The sequence below is a fragment of the Plectrocnemia conspersa genome, unplaced genomic scaffold (assembly GCF_051122295.1).
Source record: "Plectrocnemia conspersa isolate PC_06_02 unplaced genomic scaffold, ASM5112229v1 ptg000014l, whole genome shotgun sequence".
Classification (NCBI taxonomy): Eukaryota; Metazoa; Arthropoda; class Insecta; order Trichoptera; family Polycentropodidae; genus Plectrocnemia; species Plectrocnemia conspersa.
Window position 1 is genome coordinate 7,713,904 of NW_028277178.1, and position 27,729 is coordinate 7,741,632.

General features: G+C 30.5%; 1 protein-coding gene across 2 annotated transcripts; it reads right to left on the reverse strand.

Moving 5' to 3' along the window:
• On the reverse strand, positions 1–27,414 carry Spec2 (CDC42 small effector protein Spec2). Of its 2 annotated transcripts, XM_088204322.1 has the most exons (5): positions 27,282–27,414; positions 26,733–26,872; positions 3,579–3,752; positions 712–806; positions 1–641 (listed from the first exon to the last, which is right to left on the reverse strand). In XM_088204322.1, the coding sequence occupies exons 3-5, from the start codon at positions 3,712–3,714 to the stop codon at positions 633–635; spliced, it is 240 nt and encodes a 79-aa protein (XP_088060448.1). In that variant the 5' UTR covers positions 3,715–3,752; positions 26,733–26,872; positions 27,282–27,414; the 3' UTR covers positions 1–632. The 2 variants fall into 2 exon arrangements, with proteins under 2 accessions (XP_088060448.1, XP_088060449.1); XM_088204323.1 differs by lacking the exons at positions 26,733–26,872; positions 27,282–27,414 and adding an exon at positions 3,887–4,082.
• Positions 27,415–27,729: the final 315 nt, after the last annotated feature.

Consider the following 27,729-nt stretch of genomic DNA (forward strand, 5'->3'; position numbering starts at 1 on the left):
TACGGAAGTAAATGCTGTATATATTATATTTTGGAAGAATACATTGTAAAACGCTTCAGTGCTTTCCTATCCGGACGTTTTAAATATCATAAATACAGAAAAAATCTGTTTTACGTATACATACACAAAAAAGGAGACATATATTCTTCTTATTCTAGTACAAAGACACTTTTACCAGTACTTTACAATTAAACACATATAATCTATATATTCAAGATGATCAATCCGAGTTGTAATTTTTATAACAGGAACTGCGATTAAGACCAAACTTTTAAGAGGTATTCAAATTTGGCTTTTGATAAAGACATACACTGTTAATATTTACCCAAAAGTAACCCTTTAAGGTATAGTAAGTTTAAAGTTTAGCTAATCAGGTTACTTTTAAGTACGACGTTGTTCGAGTAAAGTAAATTAGCTATAAGTTAACAAATGCAATGGTAGAACTTAAGAGCTAAGAAATCGGCATTCAATGCCTTGCTTCTCGTCAAATTATAATGTACATAATATGTGCACAAAACGCAAATTATACCACCATGTACACACAATAAGTTTAATTAAAATTATTTAATCCGCCCGTGTGCGTTGCGGAATAAAACAAAAAAATCACATTAAACAGACTCTTTGTCTTGAGATCAGTATGCCTGAAAAGAAATAAAAATATAATTAATAATTATAAATATGATATAAAATATTAATAATAAATAGACATACCTTCACACTATAAGCCATTTCGTAACCGCCTTTACTTTGCATTTGGTTTTGTACTTGATTCATAAATGAATTTGGCATTTCAATATCAGTGGATCCTGAAAATAAATTAAATAAAACGTTAACACTTCGCAAACGAACAGTATGATAATTTTAATAGCGTTTCACTAAAATAATTGTAGCGACTTTAATTTTCATCGGATTTAAATGATTTTTTTTATTTTGATTCACCCTTTACTAAAGAATTTGCAAGCATAAAACTAAACTTAAAATTTAATTATTATTATTTAGACACTTATATTGAGAAAAAATGTTTACGTTGACATAAAAAAGTTTTGCGCAACAGCAAAGTGACAGTTTATATCGACACATTGAATAGAACTAATTCGCAAGTCGAAATTTTAGGCGTAAGAAATATTTTTATGCATCCGAGACGAGTGAAATTTAAGTATCTATATTAACCCTTTGAACGCGGAAATCGACTAAAGTCGCCCAATTGATTTTTTTATCTCTTTACGCAAAAATCAGTAAAAAATGTGCTTTTCAAGAAAAAACTTTTTTTTGTGAATAAACATAAAATATCATTTAAAATAAATAAAAATTAAAAAATCAGAACATTTAAACACAGTATCAAGGTAAAATTTGCATTTTTCAAAAAAAAAAAAAAAACAATTAAATATTATTTTTGATTAACGCGTCCACAGGGTTAAGTCACCAAGGGACCCATTTATAAAAAGTGTGCTACTGTTAAAATTTCTATTTATTATTTTTTTATAGTACATATTCTTCTTACAAGATGACACTAGTTAATATTGAATTTCGAAACACTGAATATTTCGTACATATGGGCTTTTAAAAACGAAAAATTCCACTGTTCGCCTATAACGATAATCCAGAAAAAATAGGAATTTTTCATAGCCTGACAATAGAGTGTTAATATAAGTTCTTAATGAATAAATTTATAATTTTAACTAATAATTATTGAATACCCACAATTGCACAATAGCCACTCAGTGAGTTAATTTTACGCATTTTTCTATTATTTACTATTATTTTATATTGGATTTATGGTAAATTATAAAAAATTAGTGATTCTCAATGTTTAATTGATTTGATTTAATTCACTACTTTTTTGTATTAGTATGTTTTAATAATTTATTATTATATTCGGCTTTTGTGGATTATTTTATATCAATTTTGAGGTGCTCAATATTTTTTGTTGTGTTAATTTATTTCGTATTCTTTAACACTAAATTTACAGCACCCGTCAAATTGACGGGTTTATGCCTGTAAGCCTGGTGTTAATTTATTGGTATTATTTTCTATAAAAATCATTTACTAATAAACTTTATGATGAATCACTGGATAAGATAAAAACATTAAGAAAGGATATTAATATTTGTTTCTGCCGAAATCCACAATATTAAATTCTAGATAAATATTTTATATTTAATGTTGACAGACATTATTTTACAGTTTAGTTTTTCAAAGAAAATATTTTTTTATATATGTATATATACTATTATGTCAGAATCAATCGATTTTCAGGAATAATAGATAATTCAAATAGTCATCATAGAGATAATTTTAAATTATATATAAATCTTAGTATAATAAATGATAATGGGTAATATTTTTATATAAGCAATTTAAAAGCAATCATAAAATGTCTGATTAAGCACTCTATAGCGACCTAGATCAACGACTGTCCGAGACGCAGCAGACGCGAAAGTGAAGTCCCTTTGAGCCTTGCACCGAACTAAGCGGCGTCGTACAATGATGCCGTATCCACTCCACCGCAAGCAACGCGCGGAGTGGGGATACTTTTGTGCACCCGACTGGGAATATAAGGCAGTGCCAAAAGTTTACATTTACATTCGACTTTGGACATTTGGATCACATCTTCGCTCCACGGCCTACTTTGAACTCGGATCTACACCTCACATTCTGTCTGAGCAACCATCTCCAGGACACGCGCTTGAGGATAAATATCGATGACTATCGAAGGATTCTACGACAACGAGGCTCACCGTCAAACGCGTCAAGAAGCTACTGGAAGATTTCATAAGGGCCATTTTGTACAGTTCGCTGTACAAACGTCATATCACAACTCGTCAACCGGAACCGCCAAAAATTACAAATTGAAGCGTATACTGACCGCTTCAACTCAATTTGAGTTACCATATCAAAAGCTAAATATTAATAAGCCTTATAATATAAAAGGTAAACTATTGTTTGTTCTTTGTCAGTTAACTTGAGTTATTATTTGTAGCTTTATGACTAGATTTAATATGTGTTAATAAATAAAATAAAATTATTGTATTATTTATTTGTTAAATACTAATAATAATAAACGAGCAATAGTCAACTTTCGTGGAAAATTGTGAAGTTTAATCATATAATGACGATAAGCATACATCATACAGATAAGCTGCTATCATTTACACACAAACAATTTCTAAGAATTTGGAAAGCTTGGAATGCTCAAACAGCAGTTTTGTAGTGATTTAACATTAAAAAATAAAAGTTATGAAGAGATAAAAATATAACTTTACCGAGTGTTTTTAATAGATTCTTCCCAAAATTTATGAAAAATGTATTAAAAAGTTGACAGGAGATAATATTTAATAAAATTAATTATTCGTAAAACGTCCTGGTTTTTTCTTTCAAATTTATAGAAATAAAACCAAGATGTCTTTGGGTTGACAAATATTTTTAGCAATCTTCTGTTAAATTTATTATCTAATGTAGTTATTGATTATACCTAAAACTTAGTTGAGTAAAAGGGCTGATAATTTATGTGAAATTGCCATTAAAATTAGATTTAAATTAAAATCGGTTAATAATAACAAGAATATTATATTTTATACCTATATGTCCAGTGTGCTGAAAGTTAGTCGGATTGCCAATCATGGACCGATCGATTCTCCGCCGTTTTCTCTGCACGGGTTGGTTGTAGCAGCAAGTAAACCATTGCAGCCAAATTTCGCCGCCAGTACCAGCCATCTTTGAATCTCTTTGTTTTGACAGTTTTATAGATTTTTCTAAAACAAAACATAAAATACATATAAAAATTATTTCAAATACAAATCGTACACATTCTATGCGACCGAATGTGCAACTTCGTTCGATTAACACATTTCAGTCATTGTTTAACATTAAATGTCAAAGTACAAACCAGTCAATTTGGGTGGAAAACAAAGGCGCTGCAGTCGCCGATCGAAAGTTTGTTACAGTATAACGTTTCTAGGTTATGTATTTTACTGAATATCGATAATTATTCCTATTTATTTGTGGATATTCAGGGTTAATGGACGGCGAGTCAGCGACTGAGCGCGTAAACCAACATGACAACAAGATCCCCCACCCCGATTAACATTATTTTGGCCGTAAGATCAGTATATGCGGCCATAACATTTAAAACAAACGCATTAAGAAAATTGTGTTAAAAATAAACTTGTATTTTTAATAAATGATAAAAAATAATTAATAAACAATTATAAATATTATATTCATTTTTTAAATTTAATTACTTTTAATTTTAATTTAAATATAGCTTGTACTTAACTCTTTTGCTGCTATAATGTTTTAAATAATTCTACCTACATAGCCACATATTTATTGATCTATGCTACACAGAAATACATCCCCAAATTAATTTTTCCTTTTTGAGCATTGTCGTTAGCATTTATTTGACTTTATCACGAACAACGTTATATTGTTGTTTATCAGTATAAATAATATTTATCCTGTTAGATAATATTTTGCCAGTGGGGGTAATAACCCCAACTAAGACGAAATCAAATTAAATTTGGTCTAATTTTAATATCATTTTCGGCCGTGCAGATAAAACGCAGAATAAAGCATACTTATTGTAAGCTATTTTAAAAAGGAGAAATAATAAAAACAATAGTATAATGTTTCGCAGGTCCTTCGAATCCAATAAAGTTGGAGCTATCACGTTAACAAGAGGAACGTCAACAAGTTAAATTTGGGGCGTTCGAGCCGGATATACTTACACATACAAGCGCGCAAGCTTATTTTATTTTATTTATCAAATATTATACATCAATACTACTTTATCTTCAATTATCTTTCATAAATATTTTTTAATTTATAGTTATTAAAATTAACTAGAAGCATTTTCAAATTTATAATTAATTTAATAACTTCATAGTAGTTGTTTATTGTATTACATTTATTTAATAAATATACGCGTTTAAGACTTAAAAATAGTATTTCAACGCTGTAAAACAGAGATAAAAACAACCGTATGGTAACCACAGAACAAAGAATATAATAGTGGTTATCCTAAGTATGCATAGAAGATCGATGAGGTGCAGATAGTAAAATATATGAGGAAATGATTGAGTCGCTCTACTATTATTAAAAATATAGCAACTAAAATTAAACAAAATACGAATAAAATGAAATTGGGACTATAATGTGTTGAAAGTATGAAAGGCTAGTAATATTTTCTTAAAAAAACAAGACTAATTTTGTATGTAAATTATTTATGGGATTTTTATTCAACTCAAAATATGATTTATTCATAATATTTCCCTTTTGTGTAGAAATAAGTTTTATTTTACAAACACTGATTAACGTTATTATTACTCACACTTTAACGATAACTATACTTATTTGGTCGCTTAGTATAAAATATCAGAGTTAGTGCCGTTTGATAAACAACTCTAGAGGAAATTACCAACCGCAATTTTTTTCTGAAACTACATAGCAGCGATCAGTTTTTGTATAGAATTATTAATATAATTCTATACAAAATATATATACTAAAAATGATTCTAGGAATCATAGCAATAATATACATTTATGATACAATGAACTAAATTTAAGCACACGAGGAAAACTTTCGGAAAAAATGGATCTTGAAACACTAGAACTAGAATAGACATGGCTAAAAGATGCGTTGTTTACAAACGTTATATTGTCACATCTGTAGATTTTTTTATAGCTTTGTAAAAAACCTGTTCTAAACATGGACAGTTTAGAAATATACATCTCCCGTATAGTCACGTGATGTTTATCCATATAATTTGAGCATATTACACCAAAATTCATCATGAATGAATCATACACTGTCGAGTATTTACAGACGCAATAAAAAAATCACACGGGGACATTCCGACTTGAAAAACCTGGTCTTAAGATCTTAAGATCGTCCGCTTAGTGCAATGGCATCACGTTTGCGAGATGTTCTCTCTTCGGAAAGAGCATCCGATACAGAAATAAACTTTGGATGTTGCAACTGAATATGCACTGTAGAAGACCGAAATAATGAGACACAAAGGCGTGCTGTATAGTTTAAAATATGCGTGTAGTGTTGTAAGTTACATAAAATTGGCAAACAATGAAGTGTTAACGTAGTGTCCAGGATGTGGGGAAAAACCGCAAAGTGAACTATGGATCTATTAGACACTTGATAAAATTCAATTCAGACATAAGTGTATGTTCATATATGTGTGTAATAGGATCGAAAAGTAAAAATAAATTATCCTAAACATATTGTGTATAAATTATTCTAAGCAGTGACTCTAATTTGATTGATCTATTTTTTAAATCAACTTGAGTTGAGTCATTTTTAATACAATAAAAGTATAAATTACAATTGTAAATTTAATATGGAACTAGCTGTATAGAATATGAAAATTAGAATCAAGGACTCAGACCGCTGTTTGGCGTTCATTATTTCGCGTTTTGCGCTCGTAATATTGCCTAACTCATAATTTTACTAAATTATTTTGATTAATTGCTAGTTTAATAGTAAACTTTAAGCATCTTAAGAAACCATAAATAATATTAGGCATTGTGTTTTGTACATTTTAGAATTTAATTATTAGATTTTCTTCTGATGAGTATGTAACAGGTATGAAGTAAACTATTTATGATCTATTCTTCTTGCTTAAATTAAACAAGTATTTATTTCCTAACTATAAATATAAACGCTTTATAAACACAATTATATTTTCGAGCGGTATATAAATATTTAGATTACATAGATTAGATTAATATTAACTAAATTATGTAAGCAAATAATAATATCCATTAGTACTAAAAAATACTATACATAAACGTTATGTTAATTTAAAATACTGCTAGAATATACAACTGCGTTTTAATGTTTTATATTTGTAAATAAAATTTAATGCTTTAATTTGTGAATTGACAGATTTTTTATAAAATATTTTTTTAATATAATGTAATGAAATATATATTAGATTTCGAATTATAAAGAAACAGCCGTTTATAATTTTTATTGTAATTTTAATATTTATGGATAATTGTGGAGCACTATGAGCGTGATGGGCTTTTTTAATTCTGAGAAGTTTTATAGACGTCCAAAATATTTTTTGTATTAATTCTAGATATAACATACTTTTAATAATTTTAAATCTGATATTAAAGATATTTTAAGCTCGCGAATATATGTATACACAGTTGCCTCATATTATTTGCACACCTCTTTAACATCCCGGAATTCCTGCGAACACATTGCTGCCATTGTCATCAAACGTGGAATTCCAATAATAAATTCCCATATTCGCATATCATGTATACTTATAGCGATATGGGGATAATAAAATTTTATTTGCTTTCGAATTTAACCAAAATGGGGTCAGATTTATTTAATTTGTCCGAGCACGCCATAGCTGACTTTGATTGAGTAGTTTGGGTCAACGTCACGAAGAAAGAGTCACTTTGATGTTATATAAAAAAAAAAATAATATTATGGATATAACCAAGCTAAATAAGAGTAATTAAAAATTGTAATTTTGTTTACAATGTTTTATGACATATTCCGCAAACAATAGTTTCGCAAACGGTCAACGATTCTTACTGCGATATGAACTTATCGCGTGTATAATGCTCAGAATATAATCTTGCAAGACTTTGAACTTTCTTTAAGACTTCGTAGTTTATTTCAAAAGTCTCCCCAATTATATAGTAACACGCCATAAGTTATTGGATCAATACATGCAAAGGGGAGCAGCAGTGCCATAGAAACGCACTTCCAATCAGATTTGATTTGACCCAAAAATAAAGCTGAAACACGTGGAGAAGTTCAGCGTTTCATTTTTTCGTAATAATTACTAATGAAAAAATCCCACGATTTTCAATGGTTAATTTTGCAATATGGTTTTCTCATGGTTTTAGTAACGGATTTGATAATAATTTGAATCGTTTTATAGAAGGGATTACGACAATTGTTATTGCAATTACTGTGCCGTATCTGTGCCGAATTTGACGAGAAATTGGCACTGAAAAAGTTGCAGTGCAAACGTGCCAACATTTCATGCTACTTTTGAACGCTTGTTTAAAGCTATATTTATAAACGTAAACGAAATTTGTTACGATTTTTATTTGTGCAATATTATTTTTGATTTCTCTATATACATATATATTCTGGTTTTAATCAATTATATTATATCTAGAATTAATCCTTACTTTTGTTTATCAAGAGCCATTTTAATTAACAGTAAATGTATATAAAAACACAATTTTGGTTGTTGGCACTCGTAATGGAGTTACTAAACTCACACAATAATAATATTATGAACAATCTTCAGTACTGTTTTCTGATCGGTTTATTATGCAGGAGAAAGGAGAAAATTTAACATTAATAAAATCTCAATTTTCAGTGCTCTAGCCTGGGTCAAGTATAATTCTTATTGAAGACTCGTATACAAATATTATAATAAAAAATACCGAATATATTTGCTCATTTTTGTTTTGCGAATTTTTTCTTCTTATCTATATATTATTGCTCATTTTTATAAAAAAATTCGACATAAGAACTAAAAACCGTTGAACAAAATAATAAATAAAAATATTTTGTAATTACCGAGTTTCCAGAAATTACTCATATTTTAGAGTTAATATTGTGATGCTGTGGACTTTTTCAATAGCTGGTTACATTAAAATAAATTTTAATGTAACGAAAGACTGTTTTCTCTACATTTCAGCACATATGTTATATTTATTCCGGACGTCATAATTATAGAACCGAATATTAGGATTAAGGACTTCTGACCTTCTTTGACCCCACACAGGCATTTATATGCCACAATCGTTTTGACACGCGTAGATACATTAAATATATTTGTCAACACTAGGACCATCAGGATGTTCCTTGACATTCCAATAGTAGTTAAGCCACTTAAACGTTTGCTTATATACGCCGCAATGAATTCGTTCCTGAATGAGAGATTACAATTCAAGGTGTCCAATCGTTTAAATTGGTATTGGTATGGTCAAGACGCATTTGAAGTGATGTCAGCTCTACAAAACAATGAGTATTAGTCATACAATTTGTCTGAACAACTGCTATCAATAAATTTAACACCTTTCATCACATGTGTAGATAGAAAGGAATCTTATATTTTTAAACTCATATAATCGCGTGAGTCATCTGATTAGGGTTGTTGACTGTTGGAATTTGGCGTCGTCTCGGCTAGTTTCTCTTTCAACACTCCAGAATCGATACTTGGATCACTTCCAGATTTCGATCGAACGTTTGACGCATGCAGGGTGACCACGAGTCCATATTCTCAGACTTGATCATCTTTGAACACAAATTTCTTTGATCTCCCACTTCTTTGAATTCGTAGACACCTGCCTTGTTGTGTGTTTTTGGCAAATGGCGTTAAAACGAGGTGAAAGCGTCGCATCCGTTGAAATTCGCGGTTTGGCGTGAAACAAAAAAAAAATGAGAAGCAAGAAGAGAGCAAAGGAGTGAGAAACGTGACGGAGCTGTAGAAAGTAGACGTATTGATCGATTTCAATGTTTATTGAAAGCGATCGTGAAATATGGACCCACGTTTGACTTCTAAGCGTATTTACATGACGTGTGTAGTAGAGCACTTAAGATTCGTTCTTGTTATTTGAACAGTTAGTTTTGTTATGACTTAAGTGAGTAAAACAAAAAAATAAGTGCCATTATATCTGTGGCCATTATAGGAACAACCAATGTCACTTTTTTGGAAAATGAGCATTCATAAAATATTTTTAATGGTATAATTTGAATGAAATAAAAACTATTGACGTATATACTTAGCTACCAGATAAAATCTACATCCATGCAATAACAATAAACATTAAGACTGCTTTCAATACTCTATTAATATTCACTTTAGTTAGTATTTAAAGTAAATATGTGTTATGGTTCTTTCTATTTTAAATATATTCACTCCATTTTGTAATAAGTAAAATATTACAATTGAAAAATATTAACTATTATATTCTTTTCACCTGATAAATATTCAATAAAAAATATATTTATTATAACTCAACTCCTTTCACTCGTAAAATAATCAATATCGAAACACAGCTTGTAGCTTAAGGTATAAATTTGTTAAAAGTAAAACAACATATTTCAGTTAACAATAAATACATAGAAACATATCAAGCAAAAGAATGAAATAAAATGAAAAAAAAGTTTAGATTAACATATTAAATTAAGATAAGTTGCAAGATAATAATCGTTTTAACACTAGTAAGCCTTATGCTTGCACTACACTCTCCGGAAGTAGTCCGAACCGAAGTTCAACTGAAGTCGGCCGAGGTCGCCGACTTCCGAGTAGCCACACTGCCACAAATTTCATATGCCGTCCGGACGGGGGCGTGAATGATGTCCGCACGGCGGCTGCTGTCATGTACAGCTGGCATATTTGCGCGCGATCGAAAAATGTGGCAAATAATTGCAATTTTTAAATTGTCGTATTATTAAAATTACGCTACTGATAATTATAAAAGTTTGTGTGGGCACTCACCAATACAATATCAGTAAAAACTTTTCGGTCGTAAATATTCAATTTACGCAAAATCTTTGTCGGCTTTTGCAAAATGCCATAAGGCATAAAAATTATACTTCAGAATACGAACACCACATCTGTGACTATCCTAGAATTTGTCGCCATCGATTCTAAATAAGAATTCGTTATGGTGTAACATTTATATAAACCGATCTAGGAAAATACATAAGGATATTCGAAACAATTTTTTTTAACAAAATCAAGTACTACTAATTATTTTTTAATTATTTAATTTTATATGAAAAAAAATATAATAACGATATCTGTTAGAAGAAAATACTATCAAAAATATAATTAATCCCTTTTGGTGCCCTAAAATATTCAAAGATGTCAGTAAGAGTCTGTTGAAGTTCCCGATAAGCATGTGGTATTATAACTTGACCACGATGCAGCGCTCGACATGCGTGTTGACCATACGACGCCTACTCGCATACTGAAATTGAGCCGAGTTACTCGTTCTATCTCAGTTTGCGAAAAGCCATATCATTATCTCTCTCACTGTCGTCACTTAACACGCGAGAGAGCGAAAGGGGAAGTATCTCACCGTTCGCGCTCGAAAGAGCAGCTCCGACTTCGGTCAGTTTGCCGACAATGTTCGGAAGCGCTCGAAGCTGGCCAAGTCGACTGAATTACTCCCATTTTACTTCCCGTTCTTGGTAACCTCGGACAACTTCCGAGAGATTTTATAGCGGGCAGAACCGAACTCTCCGAAGTAACCCCGAAGTAACCCACCATATTCTCCATCCTTGGCCAATCTTGGCCAACTTCTAGAGAGTGTAGTGCAGGCAATATAGTTTTATTATCAAAGCGTGTAAATGTTAAAAACTTTAAATATTCTCACTGTGCCCTCAAATTTTTGATTATGTGTCAATTAAGATATCGGATAACTCATAATCTTTGCGCTAAAATTAGTTATGCAAGACCTATTATAAAACTAATAGAGTTATGTGTCTTGATGTATCTTAATATGCATTTCCACACCGAAGATAATTAACGGGATCATTAGTGCCGACGCTAATAACGAAAGAATGTGCACATAAAACCGTACCCCAACAAAAACTAGTGAGCAGGAGGCAAGCACAGATCAACACATCCTTAAAGTGAGGCCACACACACGAAAGAAGATATATTTCAATACTTTAGCAAAAATTAGAAATATTGCAAGCACATCGATCATGAGACATCAATCACCCATAAGTACCGCCTAAAATGTGTAAAATTGCCACGCGCTAGACAATAAATACATTTTATCCTGCGTACATTACTATTGTTTTTCAAACTCTTGATTACCAATCGCCGGAGTCATTTTAATCTTTTAAACGCTGCAAACTATTAGTACAGCCGTGCAATAATGTATCGAAGGTATATTATGACGACGTATAAAATAAATATACAATATGTCATTTACCCAGAAAAACACAATATTTTTTTAACCCCCAAGCCACATTGTCACATTGCAAAATATATAAAAAAAAAAATTGTGAAATATATATAGGTATGTATGTATATTTAATATATATTTTTGTTGCTAAGCATTAATATCGCCGAATGAGATGATGTTGTGTTGATAATTATATCTCAATAGTTTACTTAAGAAAAAGGGTAGTTTAAAGTAAAATATAATACTAGAAACTTAAACACTTAAAAGTTTGGCTACCCCTGACATATGGTATCAGCGTCCTATGTCTATGTAACGTAAATGTTTTACATTTTTATCGTCTGGCTATTCACCGGCGCCAAGGTTACCAAATAATGTATGTAGTCTGGCAAGTCTTTCATTTAAACTTTTCTATACCTCTCACCACCTCACCTTCTATCCATGATATCACCCACGCCAGTGGTAACCAAGAAACGGCCCACGTTCGCTACAGTATTGATTTTCTTTAACATGCGCTTTTTTTGTTATAATAAACAGAAATTGCGCTGCTCCACTACTCAGATTAATCAATCACAGATAAGACTGCTTTGGGTTTAAAAGTCATAACATTTTATGATGTGCGAAAAGATAATTGTTAAAAGATAAACCAAAACGTCAACATCGTTATTATATGATATTAATTTAAAATACTTCGTTGAAGGCTTGTTTTATATCAATAGCATGAACACAAATTCAGTGGGCAAGGCTATTATTATACAGATAACTTCCATCGCGATTTGGGATGTTTTCCAGAATTTTCTTGCTTTTACTGAGATCTTTATCTAATAAAACAGACCATAGACGATATGCTCGAGGCAGAAGCATGAACAGATAAAATCAATAAAGCTTGAGAAAACTCCTGGCGACTTAAGATGACGGCTTAGCTAAACCAAATCCACAAATCGAAGTGAAAAAGTCGCTTTTCTTAAAACTTTGCTTTGCTTGATTGAATCTTTGTCGATTTAGCAGGAAAACGATTTAAAGAAAATTAAGCGCTTGTAGGTGTAATGTCTCCGAAAATTTGCGTAGCACATGCAACTCTAGTTTTTTTATAGGATTCACTACATGTTCGGAAAAACTTGTTTATAACTGCAAATTTATTTAAATACGTGTTAGTTCAAAAATGAAAACAAATTTTAGATGCGTTTATTGCGCCAGAAAGGAAATATTAGCGTCATATCGCTATAATATTGTTTTTAAAATTTGTTTTGAAGCAATTTTGCACAATTTATAATGATTACACCCTATGATTCAGTCACATTTTTAATCGACGTTTTTGTGTAAAATATATTGATTCAGAGCAAGCGCGTTATTCAGCTTCTGGTGCTAATTTAATTAATTAAAATTGACTATATTTTCAATTTGATTTATCACTCATAAGTCGTAACTATTAAGCTGCAATTAGTTTAAACATGATCCGATAAAACTAATTTATTTGCATTGATACGGTGTTTAAGCGGCCCGCCCAAAAGTAACAAAAAACATCAGCAATGACGAAAGCAATTAACGGTAAATATTTTAAAAATCAAAGTAATGAAACTTAGAATACTGCTAAACTATAAAACCTAGAACAAAGAAACACGCTTAACTTAAATAAGATATTTAGTTGATAAAAGAAAATATTCCAGTTATACCCAAACCGCGAGTAGGATTTCTGCCATATAAAATCAATCAGAAGTTCTACTGATGTATCGAACAGATTACCTTTTCGATTATTAAAATGCTAAATTAAACAGTATTTTAGAGTAATGTTCCTCAAACTTTAGTAATTAAAAATGTGGTTTATTATATCTATTTTCACACACACATTTTCAATCATAGCTATAACATAAGCAATTGTATACGGTAGTGCTTTACACGTAAATAAATTAATTCACGTGGCGTTAAGCCGTGATTACGACAATAAATAACGTGTACGTGAAAAACCCCAAAATTACTTTCTCTCGAAATAGACCGACAATTACAGGCGCGTCTTGAGAAGAATCTCATCTTGATTTTTGGGTCAAGGTTTTGGTTCTCACCGAAAACCCCATTGTCAAGAGTTTACAAAATAAATTTAACGCATCCGGGACACACCGTTTTATACAGCGATGCCTTAATTATTACACCATTGTTGTATTTATTATGAGAGTTATGTAAAAAATATATATCATACATATACCGATATGACCTGAATAATCGAGAGCGGACCGGATCTCATTGTTCCAGACGTATCTGTGTCAGATTTAATTCCCTTCTATGTATTATACATTCAGATCCAGCTGCCCTTTCTTCGGTCAATCTAAAGTGAAATCTTTAATCTACAATTTTTCTGTATATACTAATCTAAAAAAAAAACAGACTTTTGCTCGTCAAATTTGCAATGCCTCATCCATTGTTCACTCGGTAGTCAGAATCAAATCCGCACAATCATATCCTACTTTCGCTTTTCTGGTTGTAATTTTATATATAAAAAAATATTAATAAAAACAACCGAACGATTGTATCGTAATTGTAAATTTCAATACTAATTTTATGATCTTTTTATGCGATAAAATTGGAATGACTATCGAGAAGATTAACTGCGATTAGTGAAAGTTGACGTTGTCCAATCGAAATGAGTGTTAATGTGTTAGATAAATTATTTATTACGGTATGCATATAGAGCAGTGGCTACATTAAAAAAAGAATAATAGAATTTATTTTTAGATAGTTGATACCCCACTGAGACTTTTTGTGATGACTCCTCACCTCAAACGCGGCTATTTTGTATAATATACAAAAGCAAACTAAACATCTGTCTAATGTATTTTTAGAAAATTAATCATCGAACCCTTTCTTTACTCTTCATTATATTATTAGCGAGAAAGCACTTATATTTTTAAAATATATGTTAAATACATATATTTTTAGTTGAAATTTCATATTTATATAAATTAATATATTTGAGTTTTATTTTGGTTGTAAGTGACCTTCGCAATAGTAAATACTATTTTTGTAGTTTTATGACTCATGGCCTTTAAGATATAAATTATATGTTTTTGTACAGAAAAAAAACATTTAAAGCGTATGGTTTTTAAATTTGCATTTATCATGAAACTAACAGAACCATCGACAAAAAGCGAGATTTAATATAAAAATCTAATACATATAAAGTTTTCAAACACAAAATTCAGTAACCGAAGAACGTAAGCACGAAGTGACATCACACAATTGTATTTCATCAATGATTAAATAAATATGGCAAATTGTTAATTTATTACATTTATGAAATAAGTGGCGACCGTTCGTGAAGATTTCATGTTTACACAACGTTTTTTGGATTTAAATATTGAATTGTTTTTCGACTATATTTTATCCACTTAGAGATAAATAATACACTCATCCTTTGATTTATGTGGTGCTCGTTTTAAGCAGTTTCACTTTTACGCGGTTAAGAAAAAAACATTTTTTTTTAAATATTCCAAATCAGACATAAAATTAATTGACCTCACTATAGCTTTGCTGCGTGGACCATATTATTCCACAAAAACAATGTAACCGATTTAATGTCTTATATCTAAAAAGCTTTTCATATATAAGTAATTAAGTATAATTTAGCAATGGATTCTTAACCGTTTTAAACGTAGTAATTACAAAAAATAATAATCGTTATTAGTTAATGTTATTCGAAAGCAAACAATTATACATTAATATGTGTATGTACAACTTATTATTGTTCATAATTAAAGCAGTGCTTCTTAAGCTTCATTTAAATAAATAATAATAATATATTTCAGTTTTGTTACTCTTTTGTACTTAATAATAATATAAAATTAGGAATATACTTTGATATCTATGTTGTGAATATGTTTATCGTCACTGATGTATAACGTGCACTTGAACTTGAATACTTTAGCATAATTAATTTAATTATGCACAAAACTATATAAATATTAATAAACAAAGTCAACGATTTTCCATTAATGTATTTTCTAACGCTCACTTTTTATTATAATGTATTCTCGTTCATGTCGAGTGCAAAAAATATGCAAAATTATCAGTGAAAACGGCGAAAGTGTGACCTCTAATTTTTCGGCATTTTCTACTTTTAAACAACTATGATGAAAAATACAATTAAGACAAAAGCAAAAGTGTCTTGAGTCATCGGGTCAAGTTCGCAAATTTCGATCTTTGGAACCAAACACTCTTAACCAAAACCGGTTTTCGAATCGAATCTTCTTCGGAAGATGTTTAATATATTATTATACTATCCCACGGGGATTCAAAATGTGCCAAGTCCCGAATTCGATTTGACCGCGAAGCCTCGATAGTCTTATCTCTGTGGTAGTGGTCCGGCCACGAGCACGCACTCTTGAAATTGAGCTAATTAAATTATAATAGCACCATAATCATTATTAAATAGCGCACACATCCGCAATAAATCACTGTGATTATGCGAAAATCTTCGCGAGCTCCACTTTTGCTTTGGTATTAATTATATATAGGTATGGCGGATTCGTGAGAGTGCTCCTTGATTCCCTTTCACTCGGTTGGCTTGCGATAAAAGCTTATCAATGTTTGTTCAATCAGTTACAAATATGATAACATTTTTACTTTATTACAATGAATATATAGCATTTAGCGAGTCGATGAAAATTTTGAATATTTGATGTATTAAAAACATGTTAAGTGTAGATAATAAGAGAAAAGCAAATTTAGTGTACATATACACTTAAGTATTTGATCAGTAGAAAACCAGTAATCGTGTATTATTAGTTTTTACATTGTTTGTAAAAAATGTTTTAAGAAAAAAGTTTTTTTTTGTAAAATTGTGAAATAATTCTTTTATATTTTTTGTATAAACTGGATTCAATTTTGCTTCTATAATAAATAGTGGTTCACACAAAAAAACGTAAATTTATCTATTTATAAAATCGTCTATATTTCTCAAAAAAATGTTTGGCATTCTTATCATACACCGCCTAATTTAACTAAACGGCTAAAGGGCTTAACTTTTATTAACTTCAAAATGCATAATGCTTGTGATAAAACATATAGATTTATGTTCCCTAAATATATTAAGCATTGAAATGCTTGAACTACACTCTCTGGAAGTACGATTACGACTTCGAGTAAGCGACCACGTTGCCGCAAATTTCATATGTCGTCCGGACGGCGGCTTCTGTCACGTACAGCTGGCATATTTGCGCGCGATCGAAAAATGTGCCAAATAATCGAGATTTTTAAATTGTTTATTATTAAAATTACGCTACTGATGATTATAAAAGTTTGTATGGGCACTCACAAATACAATATCAGTGAAAACTTTTCGGTCGTAAATATTCAATTTGCGCAAAATCTTTGTCGGCTTTTGAAAAATGCCATAAGACATAAAAATGATACTTCAGAATACAAACACCACATCTGTGACTATCCTAAATAAGAATTCGTTATGATGTGACATTTATATAAACCGATCTAGGAAAATACATAAGGATATTCGAAACGATTTTTTTAACAAAATCAAGTACTACTAATTATTTTTTAATTATTTAATTTTATATGAAAAAAAATATAATAACGATATCTGTTAGAAGAATATACTATCAAAAATATAATTAATCCCTTTTGGTGCCCTAAAATATTCAAAGATGTCAGTAAGAGTCAGTTAAAGTCCCCGATAAGCATGTTATATTATAAATTGACCACGATGCAGCGCTCAACATGCGTGTTGACCATAGGACGCCGAAGTGCGTACTGAAATTGAACCGAGTTACTCGTTCTATCTCAGTTTGCGAAAAACCATATCACTATCTCTCTCACTGTCGTCACTTAACACGCGAGAGAGCGAAAGGGGAAGTATCTCACCATTCGCGCTCGAAAGAGCAGCTTCGACTTCGGTCCGTTTGCCGACAATGTTCGGAAGCGCTTGAAGCTGGTCAAGTCGACTGAATTACCCCCACTTTACCAACCATTCTCGGTAACCTCGGACAACTTCCGAGAGATTTTAAAGCGAGCAGAACCGAACTCGACCGAAATAACCCACTATATTCTCCGTCGTTGGACAACCTTGGCCAACCATGGCCAATTTCCAGAGAGTGTAGTGCAGGCAAAACATTTTTTAACGTAACAAACAAAATAACAAAATGCCCAATTAGTTACAATAAAATCGTTGGACCCTACTTAAACAAAAAAGTATCCTAGCTAGCTACGTAATCAAGTGTACCTTGTATTAAATCTGCTGTTACGCTATTAAACACGCTAAAAAGTCTGATAAGATATGTATTAGGCAATAATCAAGAAGCCTGATTCTATCCCAGATCCTCTACAGCAGGGTTTCCCAAACTTTTTCAGCGACGGAACACTTGGCAAATCTGAAAATTTTGGCGGAACACTTAGCTTATTTTTTAGGTTACGTAATTCATATTAGTATATTTTTTTATATGTTTGTTTTAAATCAGAGTCATTAACTAAATCAATTAAATTCTCATAATCCCTTGCGCTTAAGCCCACTGGTTTAACTGTCACAGAAAATGGATTGCTAGCCCAGGAATCGTCCTTACTAGTTCACGGAAAATATTCCGAAAGAATTGTTTTCAAGTTATATAGGTGTTCTAAAAATACTTGTGAAACTTCTTTATCAACTTGAAAATTCAATTCATTTAAACATTCATCGAAGACAGGAAAACAATCAAAATTATTAGATTAAACTGATAAAATCCAAAATTGTATTATTTTATCAAAAGATTCAACAACAACAATTTTTTATCAAAAGAAACAACACCGACTTATGAAACTTTTCCCTCCAGAATTTATACACATCAATGTTGAATATTTAATACATATTTTTAAGCTTTTTTATCAGATTTATGAACAATTTTTATGTATTAGCACAACTAACAATTTTTTTAATTTCCTCCAAATTTTTGTGAAATATCTATTTAGGCTCCGCGGAACACCAGTGTTCCGCGGAACATAGTTTGGGAAACCATGCTCTACAGTATCGCCGTACATGTACGGTCGTCGATCTTTCACTGTTTTGAAGTACCCCGGATAGTTATATATTTACATACATAACTGAAAAAATATTATATTTATTAAATACTTTTTTAATTTGATTTAATGTGAATAATTTATATAGAAAATTATATATAAATCCGTCAATTTGACGGGTGTCATTAAAAAAAGGTTATTTATATTATATTTTTAAATTTAAGTTAATGTGAAACATTTCTATAAAAAGATAGCAATAAATTAAAGAGTATAAAATAAATTAACATAACAAAAAATATTTCATATTAATTTTATAAAAAAATATTGAATGCCTCTGTTTTGATATATTTTTTTACAAAAGCCGAATAATATATCACAAATATGTAAAATAAATCATTTAAACATCTCAGTTCGACTTTTTCCTATAATTTACTAGAATTACAATATAAAATAATAATAAATAAATAACAACTGAAATAATTATTGAAAGATACGTAAAATTAGCTCACAACAAATGCGTATAAATTAACTCACTACTCAAAGGGTTAAAGTAGAAAGAACTGGAAGGGACGTTGGACTTTCTAACATATAAGTTAGAACACTGACATCATAAACTTGTCTACAGAACTGCCACTTCACTTCTGACTTAGAATGATGAGAGTTCAGCCGAACTCGCATCAAGCGGAGCTACACCGAAACGGCCGAGATGACCATTAGAAGCACTTGCAGCCGCATCACTTCAAACGTCTGATCTATTTCAGCTGAACAGTCACTAGTAGCGAGACTAGACACGTATATTGTACACTAGATTGCAAATTGTTGTGTTTTAAAAATAATTTAATCAAAAAATTATGCGTGTACAAGTTTTATGCTATTTGATGTATTTGATTAAAAATACATTTCAATGTACACTTGAGTTTTTTTTAATATGAGATTAGATATACGCATTCAGAATATGTCAATTAAATATTTATTTTATGTTCAACTCGCGATTTATCGCCCGGTGAACTTTATTTTTTCCTTGTGAATATTTGTTTACACGCATACAATTTGGCGGCCATTTAAACAGAAAAAAGAAATGACCAAAAAAATAAAGCAACTGCAAAGTCGTGACTGCGTTTCAATTCAAGGGTCCCGCTCCAAGGCTGAGGCCGGGATCAAAAAGGCCAACGACTTTTGTCTCGCCGGGCCCGGATTCGACATACATATATTTTTCTTTCTCCCAGGGCGTTGTAATAATCGCCTTGCGAAACCGTAATAATCGCTGACGAAAAGTAAAATTTCGCTTTTACGATTCCTCGTAAAATACGTATGTTATAAATACATGTAGCTTTCGGTATTTGTATGTGGGGCATGTGCTTTTGAGTGCTTTGATTGACGGATGCCACAAATAATGGTGGTTCAAAGCGAAAGAATAAGAATTGTTTGCATTGAGTCAGATTTTTCAGGACCGAGTAGCTAAAGCTAAAATTTCGACATATATTTAAGGCTCGGAATAGAAAAGACTGAAACGCTGTTCTAATTTTGTGATCTTAACGGCTCTCGTTTGTACAATTCATAAACCCTTTTTTTGAACATCCTTGTCAATTTACACCACTTCATTCAATTTTAAACGCAAATTATTTGTTCCAGCATTGTCAAAATAAAGAAACCGCTGAGCGTGACAAAATGCGTTGTCAATATTTAGCTGACACTTTCAAAATACGCGTTTAATATTGACATATGCATTATTAAAAATGGTATCAATTTTAGAACATATTATGAGCTCAACTTAAAATGAATATAGCACTAAAATTCAACGTTTAGAATTTAGATGACATCTCGTATGTATTTTTTTTTCAAAGTTACATCAGTATATAAGAAGATCTTATTCAACATTTGTCTACCAAAGCATAGAATAAGCAAAACACTTTAACAGATGTTCGCATTATGAAATTAATATAAAAAAACAGATGTATAAGGCATTTATCATCTTACTTTTTTACAATCATATATTGTAGATGAATTTATGGACTCTTCCAAAGAAACTGTTAAAGCAGCCCACTTTCAAGTCGATTGGCTATTTTAAAGCAGCGCTACATTAGCGAGCATTTATATTATATAAATTTATTATAAATTTCCATCCAAGTGTGTTGATTCAAGAAATGCACCGCAAGTCTCACGGTGAATCATTGTTTGCAGATATCTAACTAGTGCTATCTACAATTAACTACTCGGCGAGAGATAACGGAATTTTTTCACCTCTACGGTTTACATATGTTCGTAAGGTAATAAAAAAAGTGCTCGAGTTCTCAAGAAGTATGGGCAAGGAGTGAAGTTGTAAACATGTGAGAAAGTAACAGCATTCTTTTCAGTCGGTCGAGTCAGTTTTGGACGAGTTTAGAATCTCGTGTCAGGTATAACCATAAAGATTGAACATTAAACTCAACGATTAAATAATGAGGTAAAGGGTTATACACGGCAATAACCATCTAATGTTAGTGGTACATAAGGAAAATTGTAATAATGAGCATTTTGCATCTCTCATGAAAAGTTATGCAACTAGATAAAATACATGATTGGCTATTTATGCGTGAGATGAATGTACATATGTATTATATGTATATGAAACAGGAAGCCATACGTTGTACTCACGTCATAGGTTCACTTGATTTATAATCTAATCTCGTCTAAAACAACCTAACCTCTTGGATGCTGTCTAAAGTTAAATACATATATATACTAATAATGTAATGGTTAAATATAGTAATTGCTAACTTTAATTTAATTTATAATTTAAATCATTATTAAGATATTTAATAAATAAAAATAAAGTATATGTAGTAGTGTAGCAAAGCTTCAATATGAACTGAAGCAGTGCTTCTCAATACTGACTTATTAATAATCTAATGTCACAAAGATAAAATTATAAATACGTACAAAAAAAAATCTTTTTAAATTACTTTTTTTTTATAATTATGTTTAATATAGTACGCATAGTACTTATTGTATAGATTTAGAATTTTATGAAAGTTTAATTTTGGTATTGCTTTTCACAAAAAATCTATTAATGTGTGGGACTTTTTAACCACCTGCGGTATTATTTACAATTAAGATGTCACTATAACGACCACTTGAACAACGAATAGAGAGAATCTTAACACTACGTAATTGTTATATTTTTTTTATTACATATCTGATCGTTATGATTTGACATGTTTCCTTAATGCGTAATTATACAATTGAACATAAAAAAATAATTATGGCACACACCTAAAATAGATATTTTTTTAGCATCCCATAGCTATCGCAAAAACATCCTTGTGTTTGGCAAACTCGTTGAAAAGCTGGATGACTCGTGTATACATTATCACCCCCGGAAAAACTACCCTTTGTATAAGAAGACGCGCGACAGACAATATGTTATATTGTTCTTCGAACTCCCTGGCCATGAACACATTGAGGAGGTGTGTTCAGGAAGCAATGCAATTGATTAATAAACATCCTTATCTGCGATTCGCCAAAGATGTTTTATACGACCATTTTAACTGCTTTCGATGATTACACGATCCCAGTGGTAGTTATTAATTAGAATTAAAAATAAAATATATGTCAAATATTAACGAGTTATCAAGACTTGTCTTATAGCTGAGAAGGAGCCGTTTCTGATACATTTTGAGGTACACAAGTGCTAGAGTTGTCACAAAACAATATTATTGCAACAATTTTTGCTTTATTAGCAAACTAACATTTTTATTCAAAGTAAAAAATACACCCTATAAGATACACCTTTTTTGTGAATAAATCGCTGTTTTTTAAAGAATGTGTAGATTTTTCTGTAAGCAATGATTGTATTGTATTTAAAATATGCGCATAAGTTTGACTGTAGCGAAAAACAGGCTAGGAAAAACTTATTCGTCAGATTATTGAGTCATTGCAGCAAAATTGTAATCAAGAACATTTAGTCGTAAACATGACAAAAATGATTATAACAGAAAATTATATATGCTAGCAAAAACATTATAAATTCATAATTTTAATGTAAAACCCAGAAATCAGCTTTAAATGAGTTCAAAAGGTACTACGCTTTAAATTCTATTATAATCATTAATGAAAATAAAAATGTTGTGAGAAATTAAAAAATCGTTATCATATCATTGTGGCAAAATCTTTTACGGTGTTATTTAATTAATTCGGAATAATACATTATTGATGAAAATTCTTACATTCGTGGCATTCATAAATCATTGCTTTTGACCATAGCATAAAAATATGATACGTACATTTATTCCACATTGTCTGCGTAACAATGGCATTGATGAGTCATCTAATATAATTTGACAGCATTTGTATTGTAACGGTAAAAAAATAATAGACTTTGTACTGTATCGTATATGATTTAATGATGGCAATAATAATTCCATATTGATTTCCAACTGAAAAATAGTTAATTAAATCTCTATTCAAGTCTTTCTAATGCCAACATTAGAAAACACAGTTTATTCAGATGGTGTTTTAATAGACTTTCTTGACTTTTACTTGCTAATGCAAAGCTTTACAAGAGCGTCTCAAAATAATAGTCTTTTAGTCTATAGCTCTGCAATTTAAATAAAATCCATATTTTACAATGCATAACACCCCGAAGCAAGTCCGAATGCACTTACTATTATTTAGTTGCATAATTCTGAACACTTTCTACTCACTTGACCATTCAAGGCAAAGCACCACCTAAGGCGCTGTATCATAGCTTTGCTATCAATTGATCAACACACATCCTATGGGTCAGGTAACTGAACTAGCATCCAAGAGGAAGTTGAATCTATATACTCATAAGTCAGTTCACATTATGTACACAAGAGTGTGTTAACATAAAAATGTAAGCCAACTTCGTTTCTCAAAAATATTTGATGTGTAGGCATTGAATCTACATGCATAGTACATTAAGTCAGCATGTCCACACATGATTATTTCGCAAAAAGCACGTGTTTAGATATCGTAATAATAACGTTATAGGAGCCACGACCGCAATGTTGTCTAACCTTGAATTGAGAACAGCAACACAATACCAATGATTCTAAACTCGGCCAAAAATATTTACCCTACATATTACATATCAAGTCGTGTTGATGATCTAAAAGTGTGACATCAAAAGTCCCGTTTTGAAATCTTGATCAAGACCCTAAACTGTTGCAAAACACAATGTATTGTAGATATGCTCGCCATATGCCTAAAAAGTAATTACTAAGCCCGTATGTGTGGAAGTACATATGTACGTCTTCTATGTGCCAGATTTTTTTGATATAAAAAAAAACCAGACCACTTAACAGAAGGGTATCGTTAGCGGAACTTAATCCAACACTCGGCCATTATAATCATTATTAGCGAGATGGCATGTGCTATTCGTCATTATTAAGTAAGAGCGATTCATCACAAAACGTACTTTCCCACACTTACTTCCTATGCGAACAATAGAGTATGATTAGTTTCCTATCTCGGTGTTGGATAATCATATCTAGTCTAGATTTCTATAAAAAAGCTCAGCAAACATTGCCATTATTTACATCTTAATGATTCTTCAGATCAGATCGATTCATATGTTCTATTATATTATTCACTGACATCAACTATATCAATAGTTATTTATTGATTTAATTCTAAATTAACCTAATCTTAAAAATGTAATTAAAAATCATTTTTGAGCATTTAAAAAAACAATCAAACAGCACGATAGACGAGTAATATAAATTGCTGACTTATTAGCTGGCCATACACGCACGGATCTGTCCGTCACGGATGTCTGGCGAACAAGTCCGATCGTGTGTGGTGTGAATAAACACATATCTGTCTGTCCACTGTCAGACTTGGATTCGAATTCCACATGGACGATAGTATTTTTTAATTATTATTGTGTCTGGAAGATCAGTATAAGTGATTATTATATAATTATAATTTTACTTAAAAACGAAATATTATAATATAAATTATAATTAAAATCGAGATAGGTCGTAAATATTTGCTATTGAAAAATTATTTAATAATGAGCTACTTAAGCTAAACAAAAAATAAATAAAAAAATTAAAACAAGAAACTCGTTATAAAAATTAAATGTTGCGGCAAAATTAATCGTAGAAGATTTGCTAAAAGGGTTTTATGAAACTAGTAAATTAATAATTTGATTTATATATCTTGAATCTTTTCTCGTTGGCATTTACAACTATATTACGTATCTAATTTATGGTATACATGAACAGTTTCAAATCACTTGCATTAATATAGTATCGCGACTTATGAGCAAACAAAATTTATAATGTTACTCTTTAATGATTGTTTTAAGCATTCGCAAAGGTATATTCAGTATACGTTAAACTGTGGATATGTGTTATAGAAAAAAATTTGGAAGTCACTGACCTGCTTTAAACAGGCTGTGATCATTTCAGGGCCTAATATAAGTGGCATAACTGGACTTTAAAGATAGGTTATGGATTGAATGATCGTAGGAAAGTTGACAGATGATGACGAGAAGTAAGTAATAAAACATATACTCAAACTGGGTTCATTACCCAGAGAAAAAATTAAATATATATTTTTTCGGGTTATTAGTCCTAAGGGAGTGTGACTTCGCAGCAAGAAATATATGCTGGAAAGCTGGTAACGATTTATTAGTATAACTTATATTGCAACAAACTACTGTGGAAAAGTATTGCTTTTCTCCGAGCGCTGGTACTATAATATGAACATTTGTTTTTAAAATATTATATTAGAAATTTAATAAAATGTAATGTTGCTATAAAACTCCATTATTAAACTTTGAACGCCTCTGAAAGACTTAAGTCTTGCTGCGTGGAAGATACGACTGACGCATAATAAATCATGTTGTAAATTTATATTTCTGTAAACGTGTCATAAGATACATAATTTTATTTGGATTGCTAAATGCTACAACTTTTAAAAGATTATTGATTGTTGTATGTAATTACAATACTATCATACATAATCTAAATAAAATAAATCAATATTCTTTCATAAAATACCTATCAACTAACTGTATACGATAATTCAAAATCATCATATAATTTATTTTCCCAGAATTCATATACCTAGTCTATTTATTTTCAACACCGTTCAACGCGTGATCATCACGTGCTCATTAATTTCTGCCCTGAGGGGTGGTACCGGTATATGTAAGTACACAGGGCACTATTGGTTTGTTGTTCTTGAGGTACGGTTGTCAAGATTATTATATATCTTATAGCACCTTTCACTATTGTTATATGTTTTATTTATTATAATCCCTGCCTTGCATTAGCTGTATTATATTTGATGTATTATAAAATAAATATATTTGTTTTAAATCAGTTTTGTTCTTAGCGATAGCGTATATTTTTTTTGTGCACTGATTCTTAAGGAAAAATATAGGCATTTGTGTTTAGAACCACATCGTAATTGATCCTCAATTATATAGTAGTTAATAAAGGGTATACCGTACTATAAAATATTATCTATTTTTAATTATTATATTTTTCGTTTATGAAGAATAATCAGACTTGCTTAACAGTTTTCGAGACTATTGAGCTTCTATAAATATTTCAATCAAATAATATAAACACTATGTTGAGATTCAAAATATAAGGAGACTATAACGGAAAATTACTATAATATAAGTATACCTAAATCACAGTCAAATATGTACATAAAACTAATACGTAATACAATAAGTAAACAAGTTTCGATCGCAAATTTTAAGATAAACTTGAGCATAGAATGTTAACCTTGAAAATTAACACACAAATAATTTATGCTTTAATATTTGCTATCATTTAAACATGGATTATTATTCTTACCTTATCAAGACAGTGAAATAATTGTCTTATTAATCCAATCACTCAATTTAAAATAATAAATTCACTACACACAATCACTAGCACAAACACGAAAATTATTTTTATTCAGTCAATCAGCACCCAATTTGTATCGTTAAAAACTGAAAGAAGAACAGAGGATCGTGGTTGTATTATTTATTACACGTGTTGTTAAAAGTTAAATTTACTGTTAAGTACTCCAGTTATGGGCGAGTTTAGTGGTTAAATATTTTACAGACAAAGTGTATCGGGTTTAAACAGGTTCTTCGGGTTCAATACCGTATGAAGGGTTTTTTATTTAGCTCACGGAGTGTTAATTATTGATTTGATTGAACAATAAACATTATCAATATGACTAAAATGTTTATTATTATATCACAATCAAATAATGAGATTGACACGCGTCTGAGTCGAGTGACTAATGGTTTAAAAAATGTGTATTGTGTGTTATTCCATGTTTTGCAATAGTTCAATGACAATACTATAACAATGAAAAAAAATATGTGATTTGATTAATATTTTTGTACTAACATTGAGTTGCTTTTATATTTATAAATAAATTATTGATTATTAAAGTATTTGTTTTATGTCGTTAATATCAGATTGTCACTTCGTTTGTGAAACGGACACAATCGAACGCGAAGAAAGTTCAACGTGGACTAAAGTTAACTCGAGCGCTGCTAACGCAATTCATTTCGTGTAAAGGCCGACCTACACGCGACGCAATGCATATATTATTTTATTTGTATAAATTATTCATGTTAAGCAAATATATATATACATACATATATATGAGATGTAATATATACATATGAATAACTAAACATACATGGAAATTATTTATTGCAGGGCTACATTTTTTTCATGTTATTATTTTTCGGCACAAATGAGTGAATAATCCAGTAAGACGGTGATTATGGTCAAGATTCTAATCAAAGAAAAATAAATTTATAAATTAACAAGTGATGTAGGTTTTCGG